Consider the following 19,254-nt stretch of genomic DNA (forward strand, 5'->3'; position numbering starts at 1 on the left):
AACCCTCACATAGAGTAGCAAGCTTAGAAAACTGCCTCTGGCTTTTACTCCAGGTTCCAGTTTGTGCGTGGAGAAATCGAATATGTATTCATATTTTCCTCTCTCCTGCAAGTACAGTTCCCTTAGCATAAGGATTCCTTTGAATTATTTTCTCTGTTTGACATTTTAATTAGTGACTGTTGGAAGAAATAAGAATAATCATTGAAATTAGCTTAGGAAATCTGTGAGTGCCCCACCTCACCCCCAAAACACACATACACTCTTGTTTTCTCATTCCAAGATTAAGAAGTTATGCAGCCTGACAATGCACTTTTCTCTGACAAGTCTTGACATCACCACTGTTATTTTCTTTTTCACTTTTTTCCTCCAGCACCTGTTAGAAACAAGAGTAGGGTGATCTTCATGTGAATTTGTTCTTTCCTTATTCTTTTAGCAAAAGGTAGGGATAAAAGTCTGCAACGGACAGAGATGCTTTAAAATATGCTTAAAATTTTATATTTAAAATAAACCACCTGACAGTATTTTTAGATTGAAGTCCACACACAAAATAAAGGTGTTTTTGCAGTTACTAGACTGGGTTCTTAAAACTTTAATCAATCGATACTCATAAGAATATTCTTCAATTTCTTTTTTAGCATTATATAGGAAACCGGCAGATACTGAGATGGATTTTAATGGCTTTATATTGATGAAAATAGCACCAAATAAAAGCAGGGGAATATTTGAAATAAAAATAATTGTCTCTAAAGACCCATACACGCTTTTTCCCATAAAAATGCACTGTAGTACATGAAAAGATAAGATCTCTTGTCAAAAGTGTGAGAGAATGTCCCGTGGTTCCAAATGACAGTTTACCTATTGCCTCCCTTCTCTGCCAGAGTTCCTTTTTATCTTTGCAATCTTCCAGTTCTTCCGATCAGCCTGCCTTTAGAGGGCTACAAAGCATTTCTTTCAAGCCACCATAGCTAACACGGTGACATGATTACTTAATTTGCACGCGGCCTCGCTGCCCCTGGCTTCGCGGAAGCCCTGAGTAGCGCAGCGCCCTCGCCGCACGCAAGGCTGCAGTCCCTCTCCAGGCCAGAGTCCCAGGAGAGCGTCCTCCACGCTCACAGGCGCCTTTGTCTTCCCGCTTCCCCCTTCCTTTTTCAAAAGCCAAGAGGTAATTATTTGGTCCTTGTGCAAGGCAAACCTCTCCAGATGCCACTTCCAAATATAGGCTCTCATTAACACCAGAGGCTGGCCTGGTGTGATGCAGGGCGGCCCTTCCTTCCCCTGGCGGACACTGTGTCCCCGCGCGCTGGCGCTGCACCACATCTGGAAGCCAGGCGGGCAGGGCAGAGACCCCGGCTCCTGCGCCCCTCCTAGCTCCCAGAGAGCGTGAATCGCGGGCGGGGCTCACCGAGCGAGGTTACCTCTCTTGAAAATACTTAAACAATTTTTTTTCCTCTCCACTGAAATCTCGAAAAACAGCCCATTTTGAACCAGCATAATTTAGTCTGACAACAGATTCTTCCTCTGTTCACAGCTGTCCCAGAGGGAGGAGCTGAAATCTGAACCTCTCAGCTGTGATTGGACCTTTCTTGCAAAAGAGAGGAAAAAAAAACCCTCCCAGCCAAAACGGGCTCAGTTCGTAAAGGAGCCGGGCGACTTCAGAGGCGCCGGCCCGTCCGCCTGCCGCACCTGAGCACGGCCCCTGCCCGAGGCTGGCCCGCCGCGATGCTGTAGGGACCGCCGTGTCCTCCCGCCGGACCGTTATCCGCGCCGGGCGCTCGCCAGACCCTCTGGCAAGATGCCGCGCTCCTTCCTGGTCAAGAAGCATTTCAACGCCTCCAAAAAGCCAAACTACAGCGAACTGGACACACATACAGGTAAAAAGAGAAAAATATATCTAGAACTACGTATCTAGAGCTTTGCAAATATGAATCTACGTATTACCCTTCAAATACCATTACAAAAGAGCCAAAGATTCAACTGTTTTCCTTTTAAACAGTGTCCTGAAAGGGAGCTTACATTCTTTTGATCATTTAGGGTGCGTTTTAATTCAAAACTTTTAAAATTCTTGACTAACAAGGAACATTTCATTCAAATCTCGTAGCTTTCTTTTGCTAAAGCCTGTGTATACATGCATAATGAGTATGTGAAAGATGAGCAACATAAGGGTTGAATTACTGCGTTTTTCATGCACTAAGTCTCCTTTCCTTTAGAAGGCGGCTTGATGCAGGCATATCTTTGTACTCACGGTCGTAATACACCTAAATAGCCCATACATAACATGGAAAACAACTTTTCTGTATGTTTAAAAATAACGTTGAAGCTCTCCTTCCTCAGTGGGGACGGCGAAGGCACTAGCTTGGCTGCACTGTCTGACTTCAGAGCACCTATAGCTCCGTGCAGCTGTCAGCCTATGTGTGCATTAAGTACAGTAACTCCGTAGGTGCCAGGGTGGAAATGAAACATTTTACCAGTGTGTATGCCCTCCTAAATGGGTCTATCTTCTTCCTAAGAAAATCACGTGTGTGTTGCTAAATATCTTTCCAATGTGTGTATGCTTGCGTGTGGATTTATTTTTAGTTATTTTTGCCTTAATCTTCTCTCCCTCCCTTTTCTTTCCCAGTGATTATTTCCCCGTATCTCTATGAGAGTTACTCTATGCCTGTCATACCACAACCAGAGATCCTCAGCTCAGGAGCATACAGCCCCATCACTGTGTGGACTACGGCAGCTCCATTCCACGCCCAGCTACCCAATGGCCTCTCTCCTCTTTCCGGATACTCCTCATCTTTGGGGCGAGTGAGTCCCCCTCCTCCATCTGACACCTCCTCCAAGGACCACAGTGGCTCAGAAAGCCCCATTAGTGATGAAGAGGAAAGACTACAGTCCAAGCTTTCAGACCCCCATGCCATTGAAGCTGAAAAGTTTCAGTGCAATTTATGCAATAAGACCTATTCAACTTTTTCTGGGCTGGCCAAACATAAGCAGCTGCACTGCGATGCCCAGTCTAGAAAATCTTTCAGCTGTAAATACTGTGACAAGGAATATGTGAGCCTGGGCGCCCTGAAGATGCATATTCGGACCCACACATTACCTTGTGTTTGCAAGATCTGCGGCAAGGCGTTTTCCAGACCCTGGTTGCTTCAAGGACACATTAGAACTCACACGGGTAAGAGAAAAACCATAGGCAGGAATGTTACTCTGAGATACAATGAAGCCCTGGGCTGGCTGTTGGATTTGCATGAAGTTGTGACATAGTGCTTTTAATGATGGACAGTCATTGATAGCTACTTCCTGACTACTCAAAAAGTTGTTAGGGCACAAAGTGCTCCATTTCTTTCTAACAACCTCTGCTCCAGGGACTGCAAACAGCATGTAGACTTTGGAAAGTAGATTCAGAAGGTTTGGTCTCAAAGATCAGTTAGAAAATCAGGAAAGATGTTCTGTGAAACTGCCCCCAGTAATCAGCAAATACAAATGTTGCTATCTTAATCAATTGATTTGGTTAATAGATGAAGGCTTTTCCTACAGTTTTCCGTTAGTTACATTCTTGCTCTGATATCTGTCACTCGTGGGTGACTTGGATAGTTGAAACTAAATTTACTTTGCCTCTCTTACTTTGTTTGGGGATTTTTTGCTGCTTAATTTCTTATTCCTATCACAGAATTATTCTGCAGGGTATCATGGCACTTAGACCACCTTAATCATAGTACAGAAAGATGGAAAAGGGGAAATATTGGGAAATGTTGGGAGGTGCTCAGCATTAGCTGCACCTGCTGAAGCAGAAAGCTTTAAGAAGTGAAAGTCCAAGAACTACGTAAATTATTTCTGCATGACTGGCAGCAGTAACAATATTCTGTATATGATTTTTAAGTGCAATATTCAAATTTATCGTAAAAAGTCAGGTATTTTTAAAAGTGTCTATTATGAGGGATTTTAATCAGGTTTTGCTGCTTCTCATTATTTAGGCAAAATGTGATTGACTTTTGTTAACATTATTTAACTTTGTGTTTCCTCTAAAAACACTGACTGTCTTTCTTTTTTTCTCCCACTCCACCCCCAGGGGAGAAGCCTTTTTCTTGCCCTCACTGCAACAGAGCATTTGCAGACAGGTCAAACCTGAGGGCTCATCTGCAGACCCATTCTGATGTAAAGAAATACCAGTGCAAAAACTGCTCCAAAACCTTCTCCAGAATGTCTCTCCTGCACAAACATGAGGAATCTGGCTGCTGTGTAGCACACTGAGTGACGCAATCAATGTTTACTCGAACAGAATGCATTTCTTCACTCCGAAGCCAAATGACAAATAAAGTCCAAAGGCATTTTCTCCTGTGCTGACCGACCAAATAATATGTATAGACACACACACATATGCACACAGACACACACACATAGAGCTGCCAGAGCATGGAATTCATGTATTTAAAGATAATCCTTTCCATGTGAAGTTTAAAATTACTATATATTTGCTGATGGCTAGATTGAGAGAATAAAAGACAGTAACCGTTCTCTTCAAAGACAAAATGAAAAGCACATTGCATCTTTTCTTCCTAAAAAAAATGCAAAGATTTACATTGCTGCCAAATCATTTCAACTGAAAAGAACAGTATTGCTTTGTAAGAGAGTCTGTAATAGGATTTCTCATAGGAAGAGATCTGCCAGACGCGAACTCAGGTGCCTTAAAAAGTATTCCAAGTTTACTCCATTACATGTCGGATGTCTGGTTGCCATTGTTGAACTAAAGCCTTTTTTTGATTACCTGTAGTGCTTTAAAGTATATTTTTAAAAGGGAGGAAAAAATAACAAGAACAAAACACAGGAGAATGTATTAAAAGTATTTTTGTTTTGTTTTGTTTTTGCCAATTAACAGTATGTGCCTTGGGGGAGGAGGGAAAGATTAGCTTTGAACATTCCTGGCACATGCTCCATTGTCTTACTATTTTAAAACATTTTAATAATTTTTGAAAATTAATTAAAGATGGGAATAAGTGCAAAAGAGGATTCTTACAAATTCATTAATGTACTTAAACTATTTCAAATGCATACCACAAATGCAATAATACAATACCCCTTCCAAGTGCCTTTTTAAATTGTATAGTTGATGTGTCAATGTAAATTTGTGTTTATTTTTATATGATTGAATGAGTTCTGTATGAAACTGAGATGTTGTCTATAGCTATGTCTATAAACAACCTGAAGACTTGTGAAATCAATGTTTCTTTTTTAAAAAACAATTTTCAAGGTTTTTTTTACAATAAACAGTTTTGATTTAACATCTCTTGTTTGGATACTATTTTCAGAGACTTTACTTGCCTCGTGATCAGTACCAAACCACTGTACAAAGAATTGTTTGTTAATAAGAAAAAAATGAATAGTGCTTATTATGCATCTGAAGTGTTATTTTATGTGTTAGATTATAATAAAGTAAGCTGCCAGTATTATTTTTACTCAAGATAGTAGTGTCACATTCAGAAGAGACATGATGGTGCTTTGTTAGCATACCATTTTAACAAAAATCACACTTTCTGGGTGCAAAACTAGTTGCATTACTAATAGTTAAAAATACTTTTCAAAATTTTTTATGTTGACTTTATTAAGTTTGTTTTATGAAAACAAAAAAATACAATCACTTTTATTGTCACCTAGGCACTGTAACAGTTTAAGATTTTTAAAAGAAATATTATGTAATGAGATATATGAGGGAAAAGAATACAAACTGCATGAAAAGACCAGGAGAAATGGTTTACTATAAATTACACGAGTTGGAAAATTAAACCATGCAAAGAAAACCCCGCATCTAGTAATATATAAAATAAGTGATGTGTTTGATAGGAACAGGTCAGTGAGCAGTGAAAATTACCTTTTAAGGTATCTGAACACATTGGACAAGCCCATACCCAAACCTAATGTGTACTGGAGAAAGTATAACATGACCATGCGTTCATACACATATGCATGTGTAGATGCTAAATAAATGCATGTGTAGTAACTCACATGCAAAAATCCTAACCATCATAGGAACTGTGAAAGTTAACCAAATGTACATTTGAATTCAAACTCCTAAACCTATTAAAAGAAGAAGAGTTCCTGCTTCTGTTCATCACATCTCTCTGGTGATTTGATCACAACTTGGAGAATCATCTTTTTCCTTTTAATATCTTTGTAATAGTATACCAATAAATGCCAGAACCTGTATCTCAAAGATGTTGGTAGCAGGCCCCTAGCAAATGACCAACAATAAATACCAATACTATTCCCTTAATGTTCGCATTCCTTCCACTGTATGTTACATTTACATTTTCAGCCAACATATAAAAGGGGGTGCATTTGACTAAAAAAAGCCTTCAACTTAGTATTCTGCTTTATTTTTTTGACATTGCAATACATATTTTTTAGAAGCAAAATTATTTGGAATAGCAGTTTATGGATGTGAAAAAATGGCTGATAGCTTGACTGAAGCATTCTAAATTTATAGAAGTACCTATTTAGCTAAATGTGTATCGTATAAAAATGATTGCCAATGATAGTCTAGAAGTTTCCGAGCCAGCTAGCATGTAGAAACACCTGGCAAGGGGAAGTGTGAGTGAGTCAGTCCTTCTTGGATATTCTGGTTGGCTATCCCAGGAATCACATCTACTCCTGTTTCCCTTCCTCATTTGTAGGTCTACAGGCAAGTAGCATCTTTGTGTCCAAAATCTAATAGGCTTTCTTAGAGGAAAAGTATATTCATTATTTAATTTCTTAGTGAAGAATTAGTAGTGATATTTTTGTAATTTATTTGACTTCATTCTCATCATTCTAATTTCATGTTTAAAATATTTTACTTTCATTAAGGTATAATGGGTCTGAATTAAGGTAAGCAGATATTAAGACATTCTTTTTTTTTTTTTTTTTTTTGAGACGGAGTCTTGCTCTGTTGCTTAGGCTAGAGTACGGTGGTGCGATCTTGGCTCGCTGCAACCTCCACCTCCTGGGTTCAAGCAGTTCTCTTATCTCAGCCTCCTGAGTAGCTGGGATTACAGGTGAGTGCCACCACGCCCAGCTAATTTTTTTTAAAATCCACACTACTTTTATTTTTTAAAGTTTTATTATGAAATAATTAGAGATTCACTCAAAGTTGGAATGATAGTAAGGAGAGGTCCAGTCCTGTGTACATTTCTGGCAATGCTTACATTTTAACATAACTACAGTACAATATTAGAATCAGTAAACTGATATTGGTACAATGTGCATGTATAGTTCTGTGTCATTTTATCACATTTAGATTCCCATACCTAATACCACAATCAAGATACAGAAATATTCCATCATCACAAAGAACTGTCTCAAATTATTCATTTATAGTCACCACTCTCTCAACTCCAATATCCCTAACCCTTAGCAACCATTAATTTCTTCTCAGTCTCTATAATTGTGTCATTTCAAGAATGTTACATAAATAGAATCATGTAATATATAACCTTTTGATACTAGCTTTATTTCCTATTCAGCATAATGCCTTTTGAAAACCATCCAAGTTGTTGTGTATCAATAGTTCCTACTTTTCATTGCTGAGTAGTATTACATGGTATGATTATGCCACTGTTTAATCATTCACTTACTATAGGATATTGTGGTTGTTTCAAGTTTTTTGCTACGACAAATAAAGATGCTATGAACAATTATGCTCAGGTTTTTGTGTGGAAGTAAGTCATCATCTCTCTAGGATAAATGGTCAGGCATAAAACTGCTGAGTCATATGGTTTAAGTGTATGTTTAGTTTTAAAAGAAACTGCCAAATTATCTTCCAGAGTAGTGATATCACTTTACAATCCCAACACCAATGTATGAGAGATCTCATTTCTCCACATTCTCACCAAAATTTGGAGTTGTCACTATGTTTTACTGTTTAGCTGTTTTAATAGATGTGTAGTGAAAACATCTCATTGAGGTCTTAATTCGTACTTCCTTGATGGCTAGTTAAAATCTTTTCATGAATTTCTCAACTGTATATCCTCTGAGGTGAAATGTCTCATCATGTCTTTTGTTCATTTTCGAATTAGGTTGTTTGCTTTCTAATTGTTGACCTGAGGAGCTTGTTTTGTTTTCTTTTGTTTTTGCTTGAGACATGGTTTCTCTCTGTCATCCAGGTTGAACAGGCAGTGGCTATTACAGCTCACAGCAGCCTCCACTTCCCAGGCTTAAGCAATCCTTCTGTCCAGCCTCCCAAGTAGCCACACCAAGCTAATTTTTAAAAAAATATTTTTTGTAGCAACAAGGTCTCACTATGTTGCCCAGGCTAGTCTTGAACTCCTGGGCTCAAGTGATCCTCCTTCCTTGGCCTCCCAAAGTGCTGGGATTACAGGGGTGAGCCACTGTGCCCAGCTAGGCATTTTGTATGAGCGCTGGGATTATGGGGTGAGCCACTGTGCCCAGCTAGGCATTTTGTAGACGTGAGTTCCTGGTCAGATGTGCGATATACAAATATTTTCCCCCAGTCCGTAGCTTAGCTTCTCGTTCTATTAACAGGGTCTTTCCCAAAGCAAAAGTTTTTAATTTTTTAAAGATCATCCTTTTGTCTATTTTATCTTTTTTTTAATCATCCTTTTGGTATCATGTTTAATAACTCTTCTCTAAACTCTAGGTCCCGCAGATTTTCTCCTGTTTGTTTTTCTCTAAGTTTTACAGTTTTACATTTTATGTTTAGATTCATTACCCATTTTGAGTTCATTTTTGTATAGGTATAAGGTTTAGATCAAGGTTGTTTGTCTTATAGATATCCAGCTGCTCCAGCACCTTTTTTTTTTTTTTTTTTGCCTTTTTCCACAGGTTCTAATCCAGCACCTTGATTAAGACAATTCTTCTTCCATTGAATTACTTTGGCGAAGCTACTTGAGCTGAATCCATAAATCTCAGATTAAAATAGCCGCTTTCAATAAGATCCAGGTGATACATAATCTGATCAAACAACTCTTGCCCTTTGGCTTTTTTTGGCAAGTCCACACTAACATCAGTAACATCCAGAAGGGACACCCGACACGTGATGATGGACCTGGAATCTCCAGCTGCAGGAATATGTGTGGCAGCGCACTGTGCTTCTCGGAGTCATTCCTTCTCTGCATGTTTACCCATAGACCGACTCCCTAGTGTTCTACGGAAGAAACTCAGCATTTTTGTCACTGAGCTGGGGACGGCGCGTCCCCGGCGATAGCGACCAGAGGGATGAAGAGCTCAGCAAAGCTGAGGAGGGGGCGGCTCCTCAGGAGACACCGAGAAATGGCGCCCACAGCGCCGCCACTCATTCTAATCCCTGGAGGACCCTGACCTGCTGCCCATCCGCCCCTTGAAGCTCCCTCTCAGCTCTCTAATTTTTGTATTTTTAGTAGAGACAGGGTTTCACTATGTTGGTCAGGTTGGTCTTGAACTGCTGACCTCGTGATCCACCTGCTTGGGCCTCCCAAAGTGGTGGGATTACAGGCACGAGCCACTGCACCCGGTGTAAGATACATCCCAAGTAAATTTTTAGAGTTTTTAGGCTTTTTACCAAGATCTTGCACTTGGTAAAAGTCTGCTCTCCTATATACATACATAAGACCGGAATCAAATGTCAATTACTTTGAAATACTTTACCAAATTCACCTCCTCTGGGAGCTTTATACCATTTATATGATATCACTTACCTCATTATATCACAATCTTTTGTTAATGTCTTTTTCACTACACAAAACAACCTTAAAGCAGAAATTCCTAGTACCCAGCCCACCATCTAGAACACAAATATCAACAAATGTTTGTTGAATATCAATAAAATGACAGAAATTGGTAAAAATTGCTCACAGATCTAAAAGAAATTTATCATATTTCCCTTTATTGCATAAGATCGGTAATTTCTGAGAGATCCTTGAAGCAAATGTACTGGTGTCTCCTAGTGGGGACAGATCCCCAAAATAGATTGGGTGTCCAAGAAAGTGAAGAAGTGGGGTAAAGAGAGTGCATATAGACAAGGTTTAATAAACATTTTGAAGGCCTGTGCTTGTGAAACTATGGTTTTAACAACATGTACATATGCACATAAGCATTCTCAGTATCTGTAATTTGTTTCATATAATCTAGGGCTCTGTGTTATAGTGAGGAAAGCACAAGTTCTTAAATCCAACAAATGCATTCATTGCATCACTGCCTCACCACTTGTTGCCTTTATGTCCTTATGCAAGTTATGTATCCATTTCCTATTGTGTAAAATAGAAATAGAATCTCAGTATTATAAAGTACTCAACAGTCCTTTGCCTCATATATCATAATAATGAGTTCTCAATGTTATCATTAAATGTCCATACCTGCTCTTGTACAAGGAAACTGATATATTTGATCTTCTTCAATGGTTACAATTTATCTCTGAAGTTGGTATTCCATGAATAAGGATATTAAACTCAGAAAGGTTGGATAATGGGCCCAAAGTAACAAAGGTGGCAAGTTGCAAAACTGAAATACAAACCCAGAGTCTTTGGGCTGCAAAGACTTTGCATTTTCCATGGCACCAGGGGAGTGAGGAGGAGCTGCTGTAGCACACTCTGCAAGAGATTTATACCTTGTAGGCACGTAGCAGAGGTCTGTTGAAGAAGACTGTGATCACGTATCAAATATTCCAATGGTATATTTAAAACTACCGTCATTCAGGAGTTGTGCAAAGCACATATAACAATCTTCACAGCCATTTCCCAATTTCTTCTAGAAATCCTGTGGGCTCCACCCCCTGAGGCATCGGCCCACCCTGCCATGAGACCTCATAGTCTCTCAAGCTCTCCTGGTGCCCTTGAGCCTTTTCTGTGGGGCTGTGCTCAGTGGCGCTGGGAAGCAGCTGGTCTCCATCCTCCATGCATTAACACTTCATCTGCTGGAGGCCACTGCTCCTCCCTCACACACCCACACTCCGCACCCGGCTTTTTATCTTCTTAGACTGAAAAGTCTTCCAAGCTAAACAATCATTTCTTTCACTACTAAAATGTGGACACTCTGGTGTAATGAGGCAATTATAACTTTGAAAAGTATAAGGCTTTTCTGGCTAAGATCCACATCTAAGGAGTTGTCCCTAGTTTAGATAGAAGCGAAACATGTCGAGCAAAATTAATTTGAGAATGAGTACTTTGTCATCTAGGAAAGCAACAATTCTCAAATAAGATAATTTTCTATTATTCTTGTCTTCTCATCAGACATAGGGGAAGAACTAATGTATTCCATTAACCTGAGATGGATCCATATGAAGGAAAAAACCCTCTGATTTAATTTTCAGCAATAAGTGTGTACAACTTACCACTACAAGAGTAAATCTACGGCTAAAGTTAGGGTTAGCACACAGCCCTCCAGGAAGCAATAATTACTCTGTGAAAGGCATGCATGTAAAAATCAACAAGCATGGCAACTTTTCCGTTTGTGGCACTTGGCCAGACCCCCGAACAATGAGAGATTAGCAGAGGAAACGGCAGCGTATCCCTGTCCGCAGACTCCAAAGAGGCTGGGAGGTATTTATAGCCATGAGTAGGAGAGCTGCTGTGAATAAAAGATGGGTGCATGTATAGTTTCTTTACCAGTTCATCTACTTAAGCACCTCTGGTTACAAGCGTCAGTTTAATCCGTTTAGCACGTTCTTTTGAAAATATGTAGAGATAGTTGTGAGACCCTTTGAATGATCACTAATTTTTGTAGACAGTGGCCAGCGGGAAGGGCCTGTCATTCATTCGTTTCACCAGTTAGGACAGCAGGGAAGGATGTGACGATATTCTCCACGAATCTGTCCTGGGGCGTGAATCAACTGTCTCCCAGGTAAGGAGCAACACTTAATATGGTTCTCCTATGTAGCTGGGAGGTAGCAATAGCTAATTCTAAGGAATGCAAAGGGAAGGCCTGGGTTGAATAAAATAGTGATATCTTCTCTGGCCAAAGGAAATGAATGCTAATTCTATTACTTGTGAGTTCCAGCTTCTCTGCCCATACATCCTTCAGACCTATAGAGGTTTAAAGCTTTCCCGTATTGTGTGATAACTTTTTTTTTAATTTAGCAGAAAAGGCGGTAATAGAAGGTATCGCCTTCAGTCGCACACCGCGGGAGAGCAGGGTGTCTGGAAGATGCCTGCGCCCCACGTTTGCCGCTAGGAATGGGGACGGGGGGCCTGAAAACAAGATCCCCCGGAGGCCAGCGTCCTCTGCTCCTGCGCGCTCTGTAGGGCCCCCACCAGGATCGCGGATTCACAGAATAGTGCCCTGGGGTTGCTGCGATGTACTGCTCCAGTTTCCACTAGCGGCTTCTGGGCACTCTGGCTCGCCCTGCTCCACGGAGGCCAGAGAGGCTGGGCCGGGCTCTCGGCAGTGACGCTTCTAAATGGGGTTTCTCTCCACGCCTCAAGGGCTACCCTCCGTGGTGACGCGGGCCTTGGGCCCTTGCAGACCAGGACCCTGGTGGGCCAGCCAGCTGCCTCTGCCTTGTGGCTTGGACCCCGATGTTCCTCCTGCCTGTCTGGCGGTTCCGCGAGGCCTCCTGGGCTTCTGCCTGGAACGTCTGAGGCCATTCCGGCTGAGAGAGCGGCTTCTGCGGCTTCTGCGGCTCCTGCGCTGGAACCATCATTTTTTTTAAATGTTTGGAATTTTGCCAAGGGATGTTACCTGATGCATTTTTCTCCAGTTCTCTGATTACTTTTATTCATCTCGTTTTATTTTATTCCTTTATTATGTATTAATGCAAATTTGAAAATAAGTTTAGTTGGGGGACATCGTTGTCTCCAAGTTGGTGACAAGCATCTCTTCCCTCTCTTTTAAATGCTTTTATTTCATAATACCTAAACAAGTCCAAAATGCAATAAAATAATAGATAAATAAATAATAGATAATTACGCTTATTGGGAGGTCTGCCCCCACCTCAGGTCGTGACTTCCAGGAGGTGGGCGGGAGGAGGCCTGCAGGACCATCGTGCCCTGGAGCTGCTGTTTCTTCCCTCCTCCCCCTGTGCTTGTCCAGTATGGGCTTCAGAGCTGCTCTGAACTTTGGTGGTGACTATAAATTATATGTCCTTGGGGTTAAAGACATTCTTCTGAGTACCAGCCTAAAACACACAACTGATCCCTGATGAAGCCTTAGTGACCACTGGCCCCACTTCCCCATCGCTGTGGTAGGAATGAGGCTCACATCCCAGCTATGCCTTAGCCTGAGGGGTCAGAAGTAGAGCCCTGGCCCCCCTGCAGCTTCAGAGATTAGATGGTTTGAAGCAGCCTGTTGCCTCCAGAGAGGAGGAGAAGGGAGGTCCCAGAGGCCATGGGTTGCTCACCCATGGCAGGAAGGAAATCAGAGCAGCAGGGATAGGGTTGCCTCCGAGGTGATCAAACTTCAGCGACCATGGGAATCAGCTAGAGGGTTTGTTAAGGCAGGAATTGCTGGGTCCCACCCCCAGTTTCTGAGTGAGAGGGTTTGTAGCGGACCTGAGAATCTGTATTTCTAACCTGCTCCTGGGGGAAGATGGCACAGCCAGTGTGGGGACCACATTCTGAGAATAACAAAGTGGGAAGTTAGGAGCCAGGACTGAGATTCTACTGTTGTAGTTAATGATGTACTGTAAATCACAAGTTTTATACAACTTCAGAATCCCTTCTCTTTCTCCCTCTTGTTTATTGCATGCCTACTATTTGCCAATCAATCACTGTTAGGTAGTCAGTGAAAAGAAGGATTGAACAAGACCCTGCAGTGAAAAAAGAAAAAAGCAGAAACTTTTTTTTTTTTTTGAATCACTTTAAATTCTGTATCAATGCCTTTTTTAAAGAAAGAGTCTGCATCACAGGGGCTTTGAAAGAGTTTGAAATCAAGCTGAAAAGATATACTATAAAATGTGCAGGGATGGAAGGGGTGTGGAGTAGGGGCTCCCTTACATAATGAAAAACTTTTACATAATGAAAGAAATAAATTATAGCTTGCATAACTATGATGGTTTCTTTATAAAATTAAATTAAGTGAGGATCTGGCTTGTTTTTTGTATCTCAGGGTTTTGAATCATTTTCTTGAGTTCTAGGCTAAAATAAATGAACTTGTTTGCTGTAATGGGGCTTTTCCTGGGAGGATGAGCACTGATCAGCTACAGATTTTTCTCCATGAACACAGCCAGACAAGCCCCTCTTGGATTCTGCTTTTTAAATCAGAAGATGTAAAAGGATCTTTTGTGTTACTGCTTTCCTGAGGCAATAAAAAGGCAATAAAAAAGAATTAGAAGAAAAGATTATTCTAAAATGTAACTTTCAGATTTTTTACAATTTAGAAAAATCTCAACAGCTCCAGGGCTGAGTTGCTAGTGGGTGCTGGCTGGACCCAGGGCCGGGCGTGTGTGTCTCCAGGGGATGCCAGCTCCCACCACTGCTCACGCCAAGGATGAAACAGCCCAGGTAATTTTCCACAGAGGTGTCCTGATTGATTTCAAAGGCAGCCATTCTCTTCTTTTCAATTTGGAAAACCTTAAACAGGAAGAGTGCTGCATTTGTAATTGTCTTGCAGAAATTACTTTTGGGATGTTTGAAATAACAGTGGGCAAATATATAATATAATATAATATAATATAATATAATATAATAATAATATAATATAATAATAATATAATATAATATAATAATAATATAATATAATATAATATAATATAATATAATATAATATTGAAAAAAAACATGTGCAACCATGTTCTAATCCAGGCCATACTGGTTTTGTTATTTCAGCATAGTAGTTGGAAGGGCAGCACGCTGTCCTCAGACTGGCCTTGTTTCAGGTTGCTGCCTTACCATGCATGTTATGAGGTGGGTAAGCTGCTCTCTGTCTCATCAGCTCTATGGTGGAGATAATTCCTGGACCCAGGTGAGTGGAGGAACTGATGACAAGCACACACCATGGTGTCCCACAAAGTGGAGCGGAGCTTGGTGTTTTATTTTATTTTTTCCTTGAAGTTGAGCCTGGCTTTTTTTTTTTTTTTTTTTTTTTGAGACGGAGTCTCACTCTGTCGCCCAGGCTGGAGTGCAGTGGCACATCTCTGCTCACTGCAAGTTCCGCCTCCTGGGTTCATGCCATTCTCCTGCCTCAGACTCCCGAGTAGCTGGGACTACAGGTGCCCGCCACCAAGCCCGGCTAATTTTTTGTATTGTTTTAGTAGAGACGGGGTTTCACCATGTTAGCCAGGATGGTCTCCATCTCCTGACCTTGTGATCCACCCATCTCGGCCTCCCAAAGTGAGCCTGGCTTTCAATCCATACATACTAACACTCAGAAGAAAGCTGAAAATGTACTTTTCACCTACTGAAAACATTGTCTTACCCCTGCCTACTAGAAAGAGGCATTCATTCTTCTCTCAGTCTCTCCTACCTGCTCTTCATCATTGTTTAATACAAAACCACCTGACATTGGCATGATCAGAGAATCAGCCATGTCATTGTCATGGATTCGAGTGTGTAGACAGTGTGCATGTACTATCATTGTCTCATTCAGCATGATGCAAAAAGCTGAAGAAGTCAGAATGATGTTTCTCCAATTTACAGATCACTAAAATACATGAATGTCTCTTCATTATCCAGTGAGTTTGACAAAACTTTTTACAATTTTGCCTTCTCTATAGTGCATTATGTAATGTGTACACTCATTGGGATACATAAACTACTTACGAAATCAGAAAAGAAATAAATATTTTTAAAAGCCCAAAGGACAGAGTTTTATATTTATCTCTTATTCTGTGCCCAAAGCTTGAGTCATTATTCTCTTCTTATGAACTTTAGCTGTTATCTGGGTTTATGTTACAGATAAAGTGATTTTTAAAAACAAAGAAACTTTTGTTCAATCAGGAGGGTTAAAAATGATATTTCAGAAGAGAAATGATTCAGAGAAGAGTTGAAAAGGAAGATTAGAACCAGGGTTTCACCTATTTTGTTCATGAATACAATTTCCACTGACACCTGTGAATTCCACCTGCCAAAATTTTTGCCTGTAACTGGACATTTTACACAAAGGCAGTAGGTTATGGTAACTTCCTGACCCTTTTGTTGAAACTGAAACAAGGTTATGCTCTGCACAGATGGATATCTCCAGGGGTCCTCCACAAGGATCATGAAGTCAGTATTTGTTTAGGAGCCAGAACACCCAAGTCAAGAGAAGGCATGGATGGTGGGGCTGGCCTCTGCCTGCCATTCAGAGGTGCCTGCTTGCCTGAGAATGCAAGGACCTTCCACTCATTGACCGTGTGATCTGCTCCATCCTGCTCCCATGTCAAGCATATCTTTCCAAAACATGACTGAGCTGATACTGGAAGCAAACCCACTTTGTTTGACATTCCACACCCTTCAGTGTCCACCTCAGCTCTTTCTATTAGTTAACCCAGTTAATGCAGTCAAGTTTCAAATTCTTATCATTTATACAAGGAATGAGAAAAATGTGACTTGAACTTACTGTTACCTTGTTTTGCTCTCTCTCCCATAACAAGTGAATATATATATGTATGTATGTACATATATACATATATATATGTATGTACATACATACATATATACACACACACACACACACACATATATAATTGGGCTTTTAGATTGACCACTGCCCAACATTATCAACCATGGGTCTTATTGAACAGAGAGTGGGACCCAAACCCCAACTTCATTCAGCTAGCTTATTTATGGGGGCATTGGATAAAATAAAAACTCAGTAAATTATATCAAAACTTCAATATTGTTTCTAACTGGCCAAAGAGCTTTTGCTATTCAGTAATCATGAGATTATCTTTTGTCAATTACTAAGTAAATAAACACTCAAAAGCTGTAAAGAAGTTAAGAATTTATGTTTTTGGTGTTCTGTTTAATTTATTTGCTATCACAAATAACTTTTTTCTAAATATCTGAAAACTTCATGGGCAATTCATCGACCCAGTATGGTTGGGAATAATATGTTCCCCAAAGACCTATAGATGTTCCAGCCCACAGAGGAAGGAGAGAGAAGCTTTACTCAAGGGTCAGTGGCTTCTAGAAAATGCAGAGAGGACCTATCTTGGGATCGTGTGCAACATTCAAATAATTCTGGTCCAGACGTGAAATATCTGATATGGCTGTGGCTCTCGGCTGAGTACTTGATAAATTAATCTGAAGGAATGTCTGACCCATTGGCGCAACTCAAAGGCAAACATAAGGTTATGGGATCGGTAAGCATGCCTTTGCAGTGCTTTCATGGAACCCACCTACCCAACTCTGTCAGCCAGGATGAGAGGTGGCAGAGAAGCCTCAAAACAGAGTCCTGGCTTTCCATCTTTTTCTAATATAGCAAAATAAAGTAATTTAAACAAAAATATTTTCTTAGCACATGGCCATAAAGGCAATTTCTGTACATAGTAAGATATTACTCAAATCCATAAGCGTGTGTTTATTCCTCCATAAATAATGTTTTATTTTACATTTTTGTACACTCCAGAAATACCAAACAACTCATAGTTCCCTAAACAAACTAAACTCTTATATGTGCTGTACCTACTGCCTCAAATGCCCATCATCCTCTTAATCCGTCTAATTCCTACATAGTCTTGGAATCTCAGTTCAACTGCCGCCTCTTCTAAGAATCTCCCCTGATTTTCTCAGGCCTACCTAACGGTCCTTTGCCTATATTCTTACTGCACAACTGTGCATATTTTACGTGCCTGTCTCCTCACTAGATGATGAATTCCTTAAGGGTAGGGACTGAGATCACATTCTTTTTTTTTTTTTTTTTTTTTGGAGACGGAGTCTCGCTCTGTCGCCCAGGCTAGAGTGCAGTGGCGCAATCTCGGCTCACTGCAAGCTCCGCCTCCTGGGTTCACGCCATTCTCCTGCCTCAGCCTCCCCGAGTAGCTGGGACTACAGGCGCCTGCCACCGCGCCCGGCTAATTTTTTGTATTTTTAGTAGAGATGGGATTTCACCGTGGTCTCGATCTCCTGACTTCGTGATCTGCCCGCCTTGGCCTCCCAAAGTGCTGGGATTACAAGCGTGAGCCACCGTGCCCGGCCGAGACCACATTCTTATTTCCGAATGCCGGGCAGCATATTCCTGGGACCTAATAGATGAACAGAAAATTTTTATTGAACAAATGACTATTTTGTCCTAAAGTAGACATGTTCTGGTTGACTGTAAACATTTTAAGGTATTACAAAACACCTAAAAACCCAAACAGGACAAAGCACAGATGTCCATCTATGAATAACAATACAACATGCAGCACGAAAGCAAACTGCCCCTTCACTCATGCGTTTTTCGAATCATGCTGTGGCTACTGTTGCCACATCTCACAGAAAAGTTAAAAGCATGATGAAAAGACACAAACAAACAAATAACAAGAAAACAATGTCTAACAAAAGTTGTGTCTCCAACTTTGTGAGATCTCTCTCTCTCTGTCTCTCTCTCTCTCTGCAATACATTGGGAAGAATCCATATGGGATTTTCCTATGGTGTAGTGTGCTATTGCTGTCTCTTATAGGCTGCCCCCTAATTTCTTGTGGTCTTGGAAGGCAGCCTTCAGAATGATTCACCCACTACTTGATGCTCTGGGCTGGTTAAGAGTCTTTCATACCCTTACTGGTTCTGAAAATAAAGCAGTTGCCTATAATCTATGTCTAACTATCATCAGTCACTATGTCAAGAAGGGAAAATGTGTTTCAGCTTGAATCATCTTTACTTGTTCACAGATTTAAGTCACAGTCTACATTTCTGGTGTGTGCGTGTGTGTGTGTGTGTTTGTGGTGGGGGAGAGAGCGCACGTCAGACAGAAGCACCATCCTTGTGTAGGGCCCTTCAGGCTGGCAGCCTTGATGCAATGTTCAGTCTTTGGAAATCCCTATTGGGAACATTAGAAACATCTGGAGAAACCACATTTCCATGTTGAAATAAAGATAAGTTGTCATTTCTGCTACTCATTTTGAATGTATCCCACAGCCTGTTGAGAGGTTTTTGCCCGAAGCAAGTTAGGCAGTATATAAGTTTTTAAAAATGGAAAAAGAAAGAAAAAAGCAGAAGGTAGAAAACTGATTTTGTGGCATGCTGTCAGGGATTTTCTTGGCTGCGCCTCCACAAGAGTGGGCCCTGGGCACTCAGGAGTGCAGTTGCAAGGGCCCAGTGTGGCCAGGGGACCCAGCGACGCATGCCCATCAGCCTGTATTGATTTTCCTTTTACCACATTTAGATGATGTATACATATGCTAACAGTGCATACCTTGGGCCTGGAACTTTAGGATAATGCAGGATAAAGATGAAATCCCAGCC

The 19,254-nt window shown here is 40.8% G+C and overlaps 1 protein-coding gene and 1 long non-coding RNA gene across 2 annotated transcripts in view; one reads left to right on the forward strand and one right to left on the reverse strand.

Annotated features, from left to right (window-relative positions):
* Nucleotides 1–242: 242 nt before the first annotated feature.
* LOC131384220 (uncharacterized) overlaps nucleotides 243–19,254 on the reverse strand; it is a 39,314-nt gene continuing 20,302 nt past the window's right edge. The window contains exon 3 of the long non-coding RNA XR_009214867.1: nucleotides 243–373. This is a non-coding gene — a long non-coding RNA (uncharacterized LOC131384220). The remainder of the gene's footprint in view (nucleotides 374–19,254) is intronic.
* SNAI2 (snail family transcriptional repressor 2) lies at nucleotides 1,623–5,441 on the forward strand. The gene is made up of 3 exons (XM_032759814.2): nucleotides 1,623–1,871; nucleotides 2,618–3,163; nucleotides 4,058–5,441. The coding sequence occupies exons 1-3, from the start codon at nucleotides 1,793–1,795 to the stop codon at nucleotides 4,237–4,239; spliced, it is 807 nt and encodes a 268-aa protein (XP_032615705.1). The 5' UTR covers nucleotides 1,623–1,792; the 3' UTR covers nucleotides 4,240–5,441.

This window comes from Hylobates moloch, unplaced genomic scaffold (genome assembly GCF_009828535.3).
Source record: "Hylobates moloch isolate HMO894 unplaced genomic scaffold, HMol_V3 SCAFFOLD_9, whole genome shotgun sequence".
Lineage (NCBI taxonomy): Eukaryota > Metazoa > Chordata > Mammalia > Primates > Hylobatidae > Hylobates > Hylobates moloch.

What these genes read in the sequence shown, in the direction of transcription:
- SNAI2 (XM_032759814.2), top strand. Translation starts at nt 1,793, where the DNA reads ATGCCGCGCTCCTTCCTGGTCAAGAAGCATTTCAACGCCTCCAAAAAG. An exon ending in CGAACTGGACACACATACAG is followed by an intron (nt 1,872 to 2,617) that starts GTAAAAAGAGAA and finishes TTTCTTTCCCAG; the next exon opens with TGATTATTTCCCCGTATCTC. An exon ending in ACACATTAGAACTCACACGG is followed by an intron (nt 3,164 to 4,057) that starts GTAAGAGAAAAA and finishes CTCCACCCCCAG; the next exon opens with GGGAGAAGCCTTTTTCTTGC.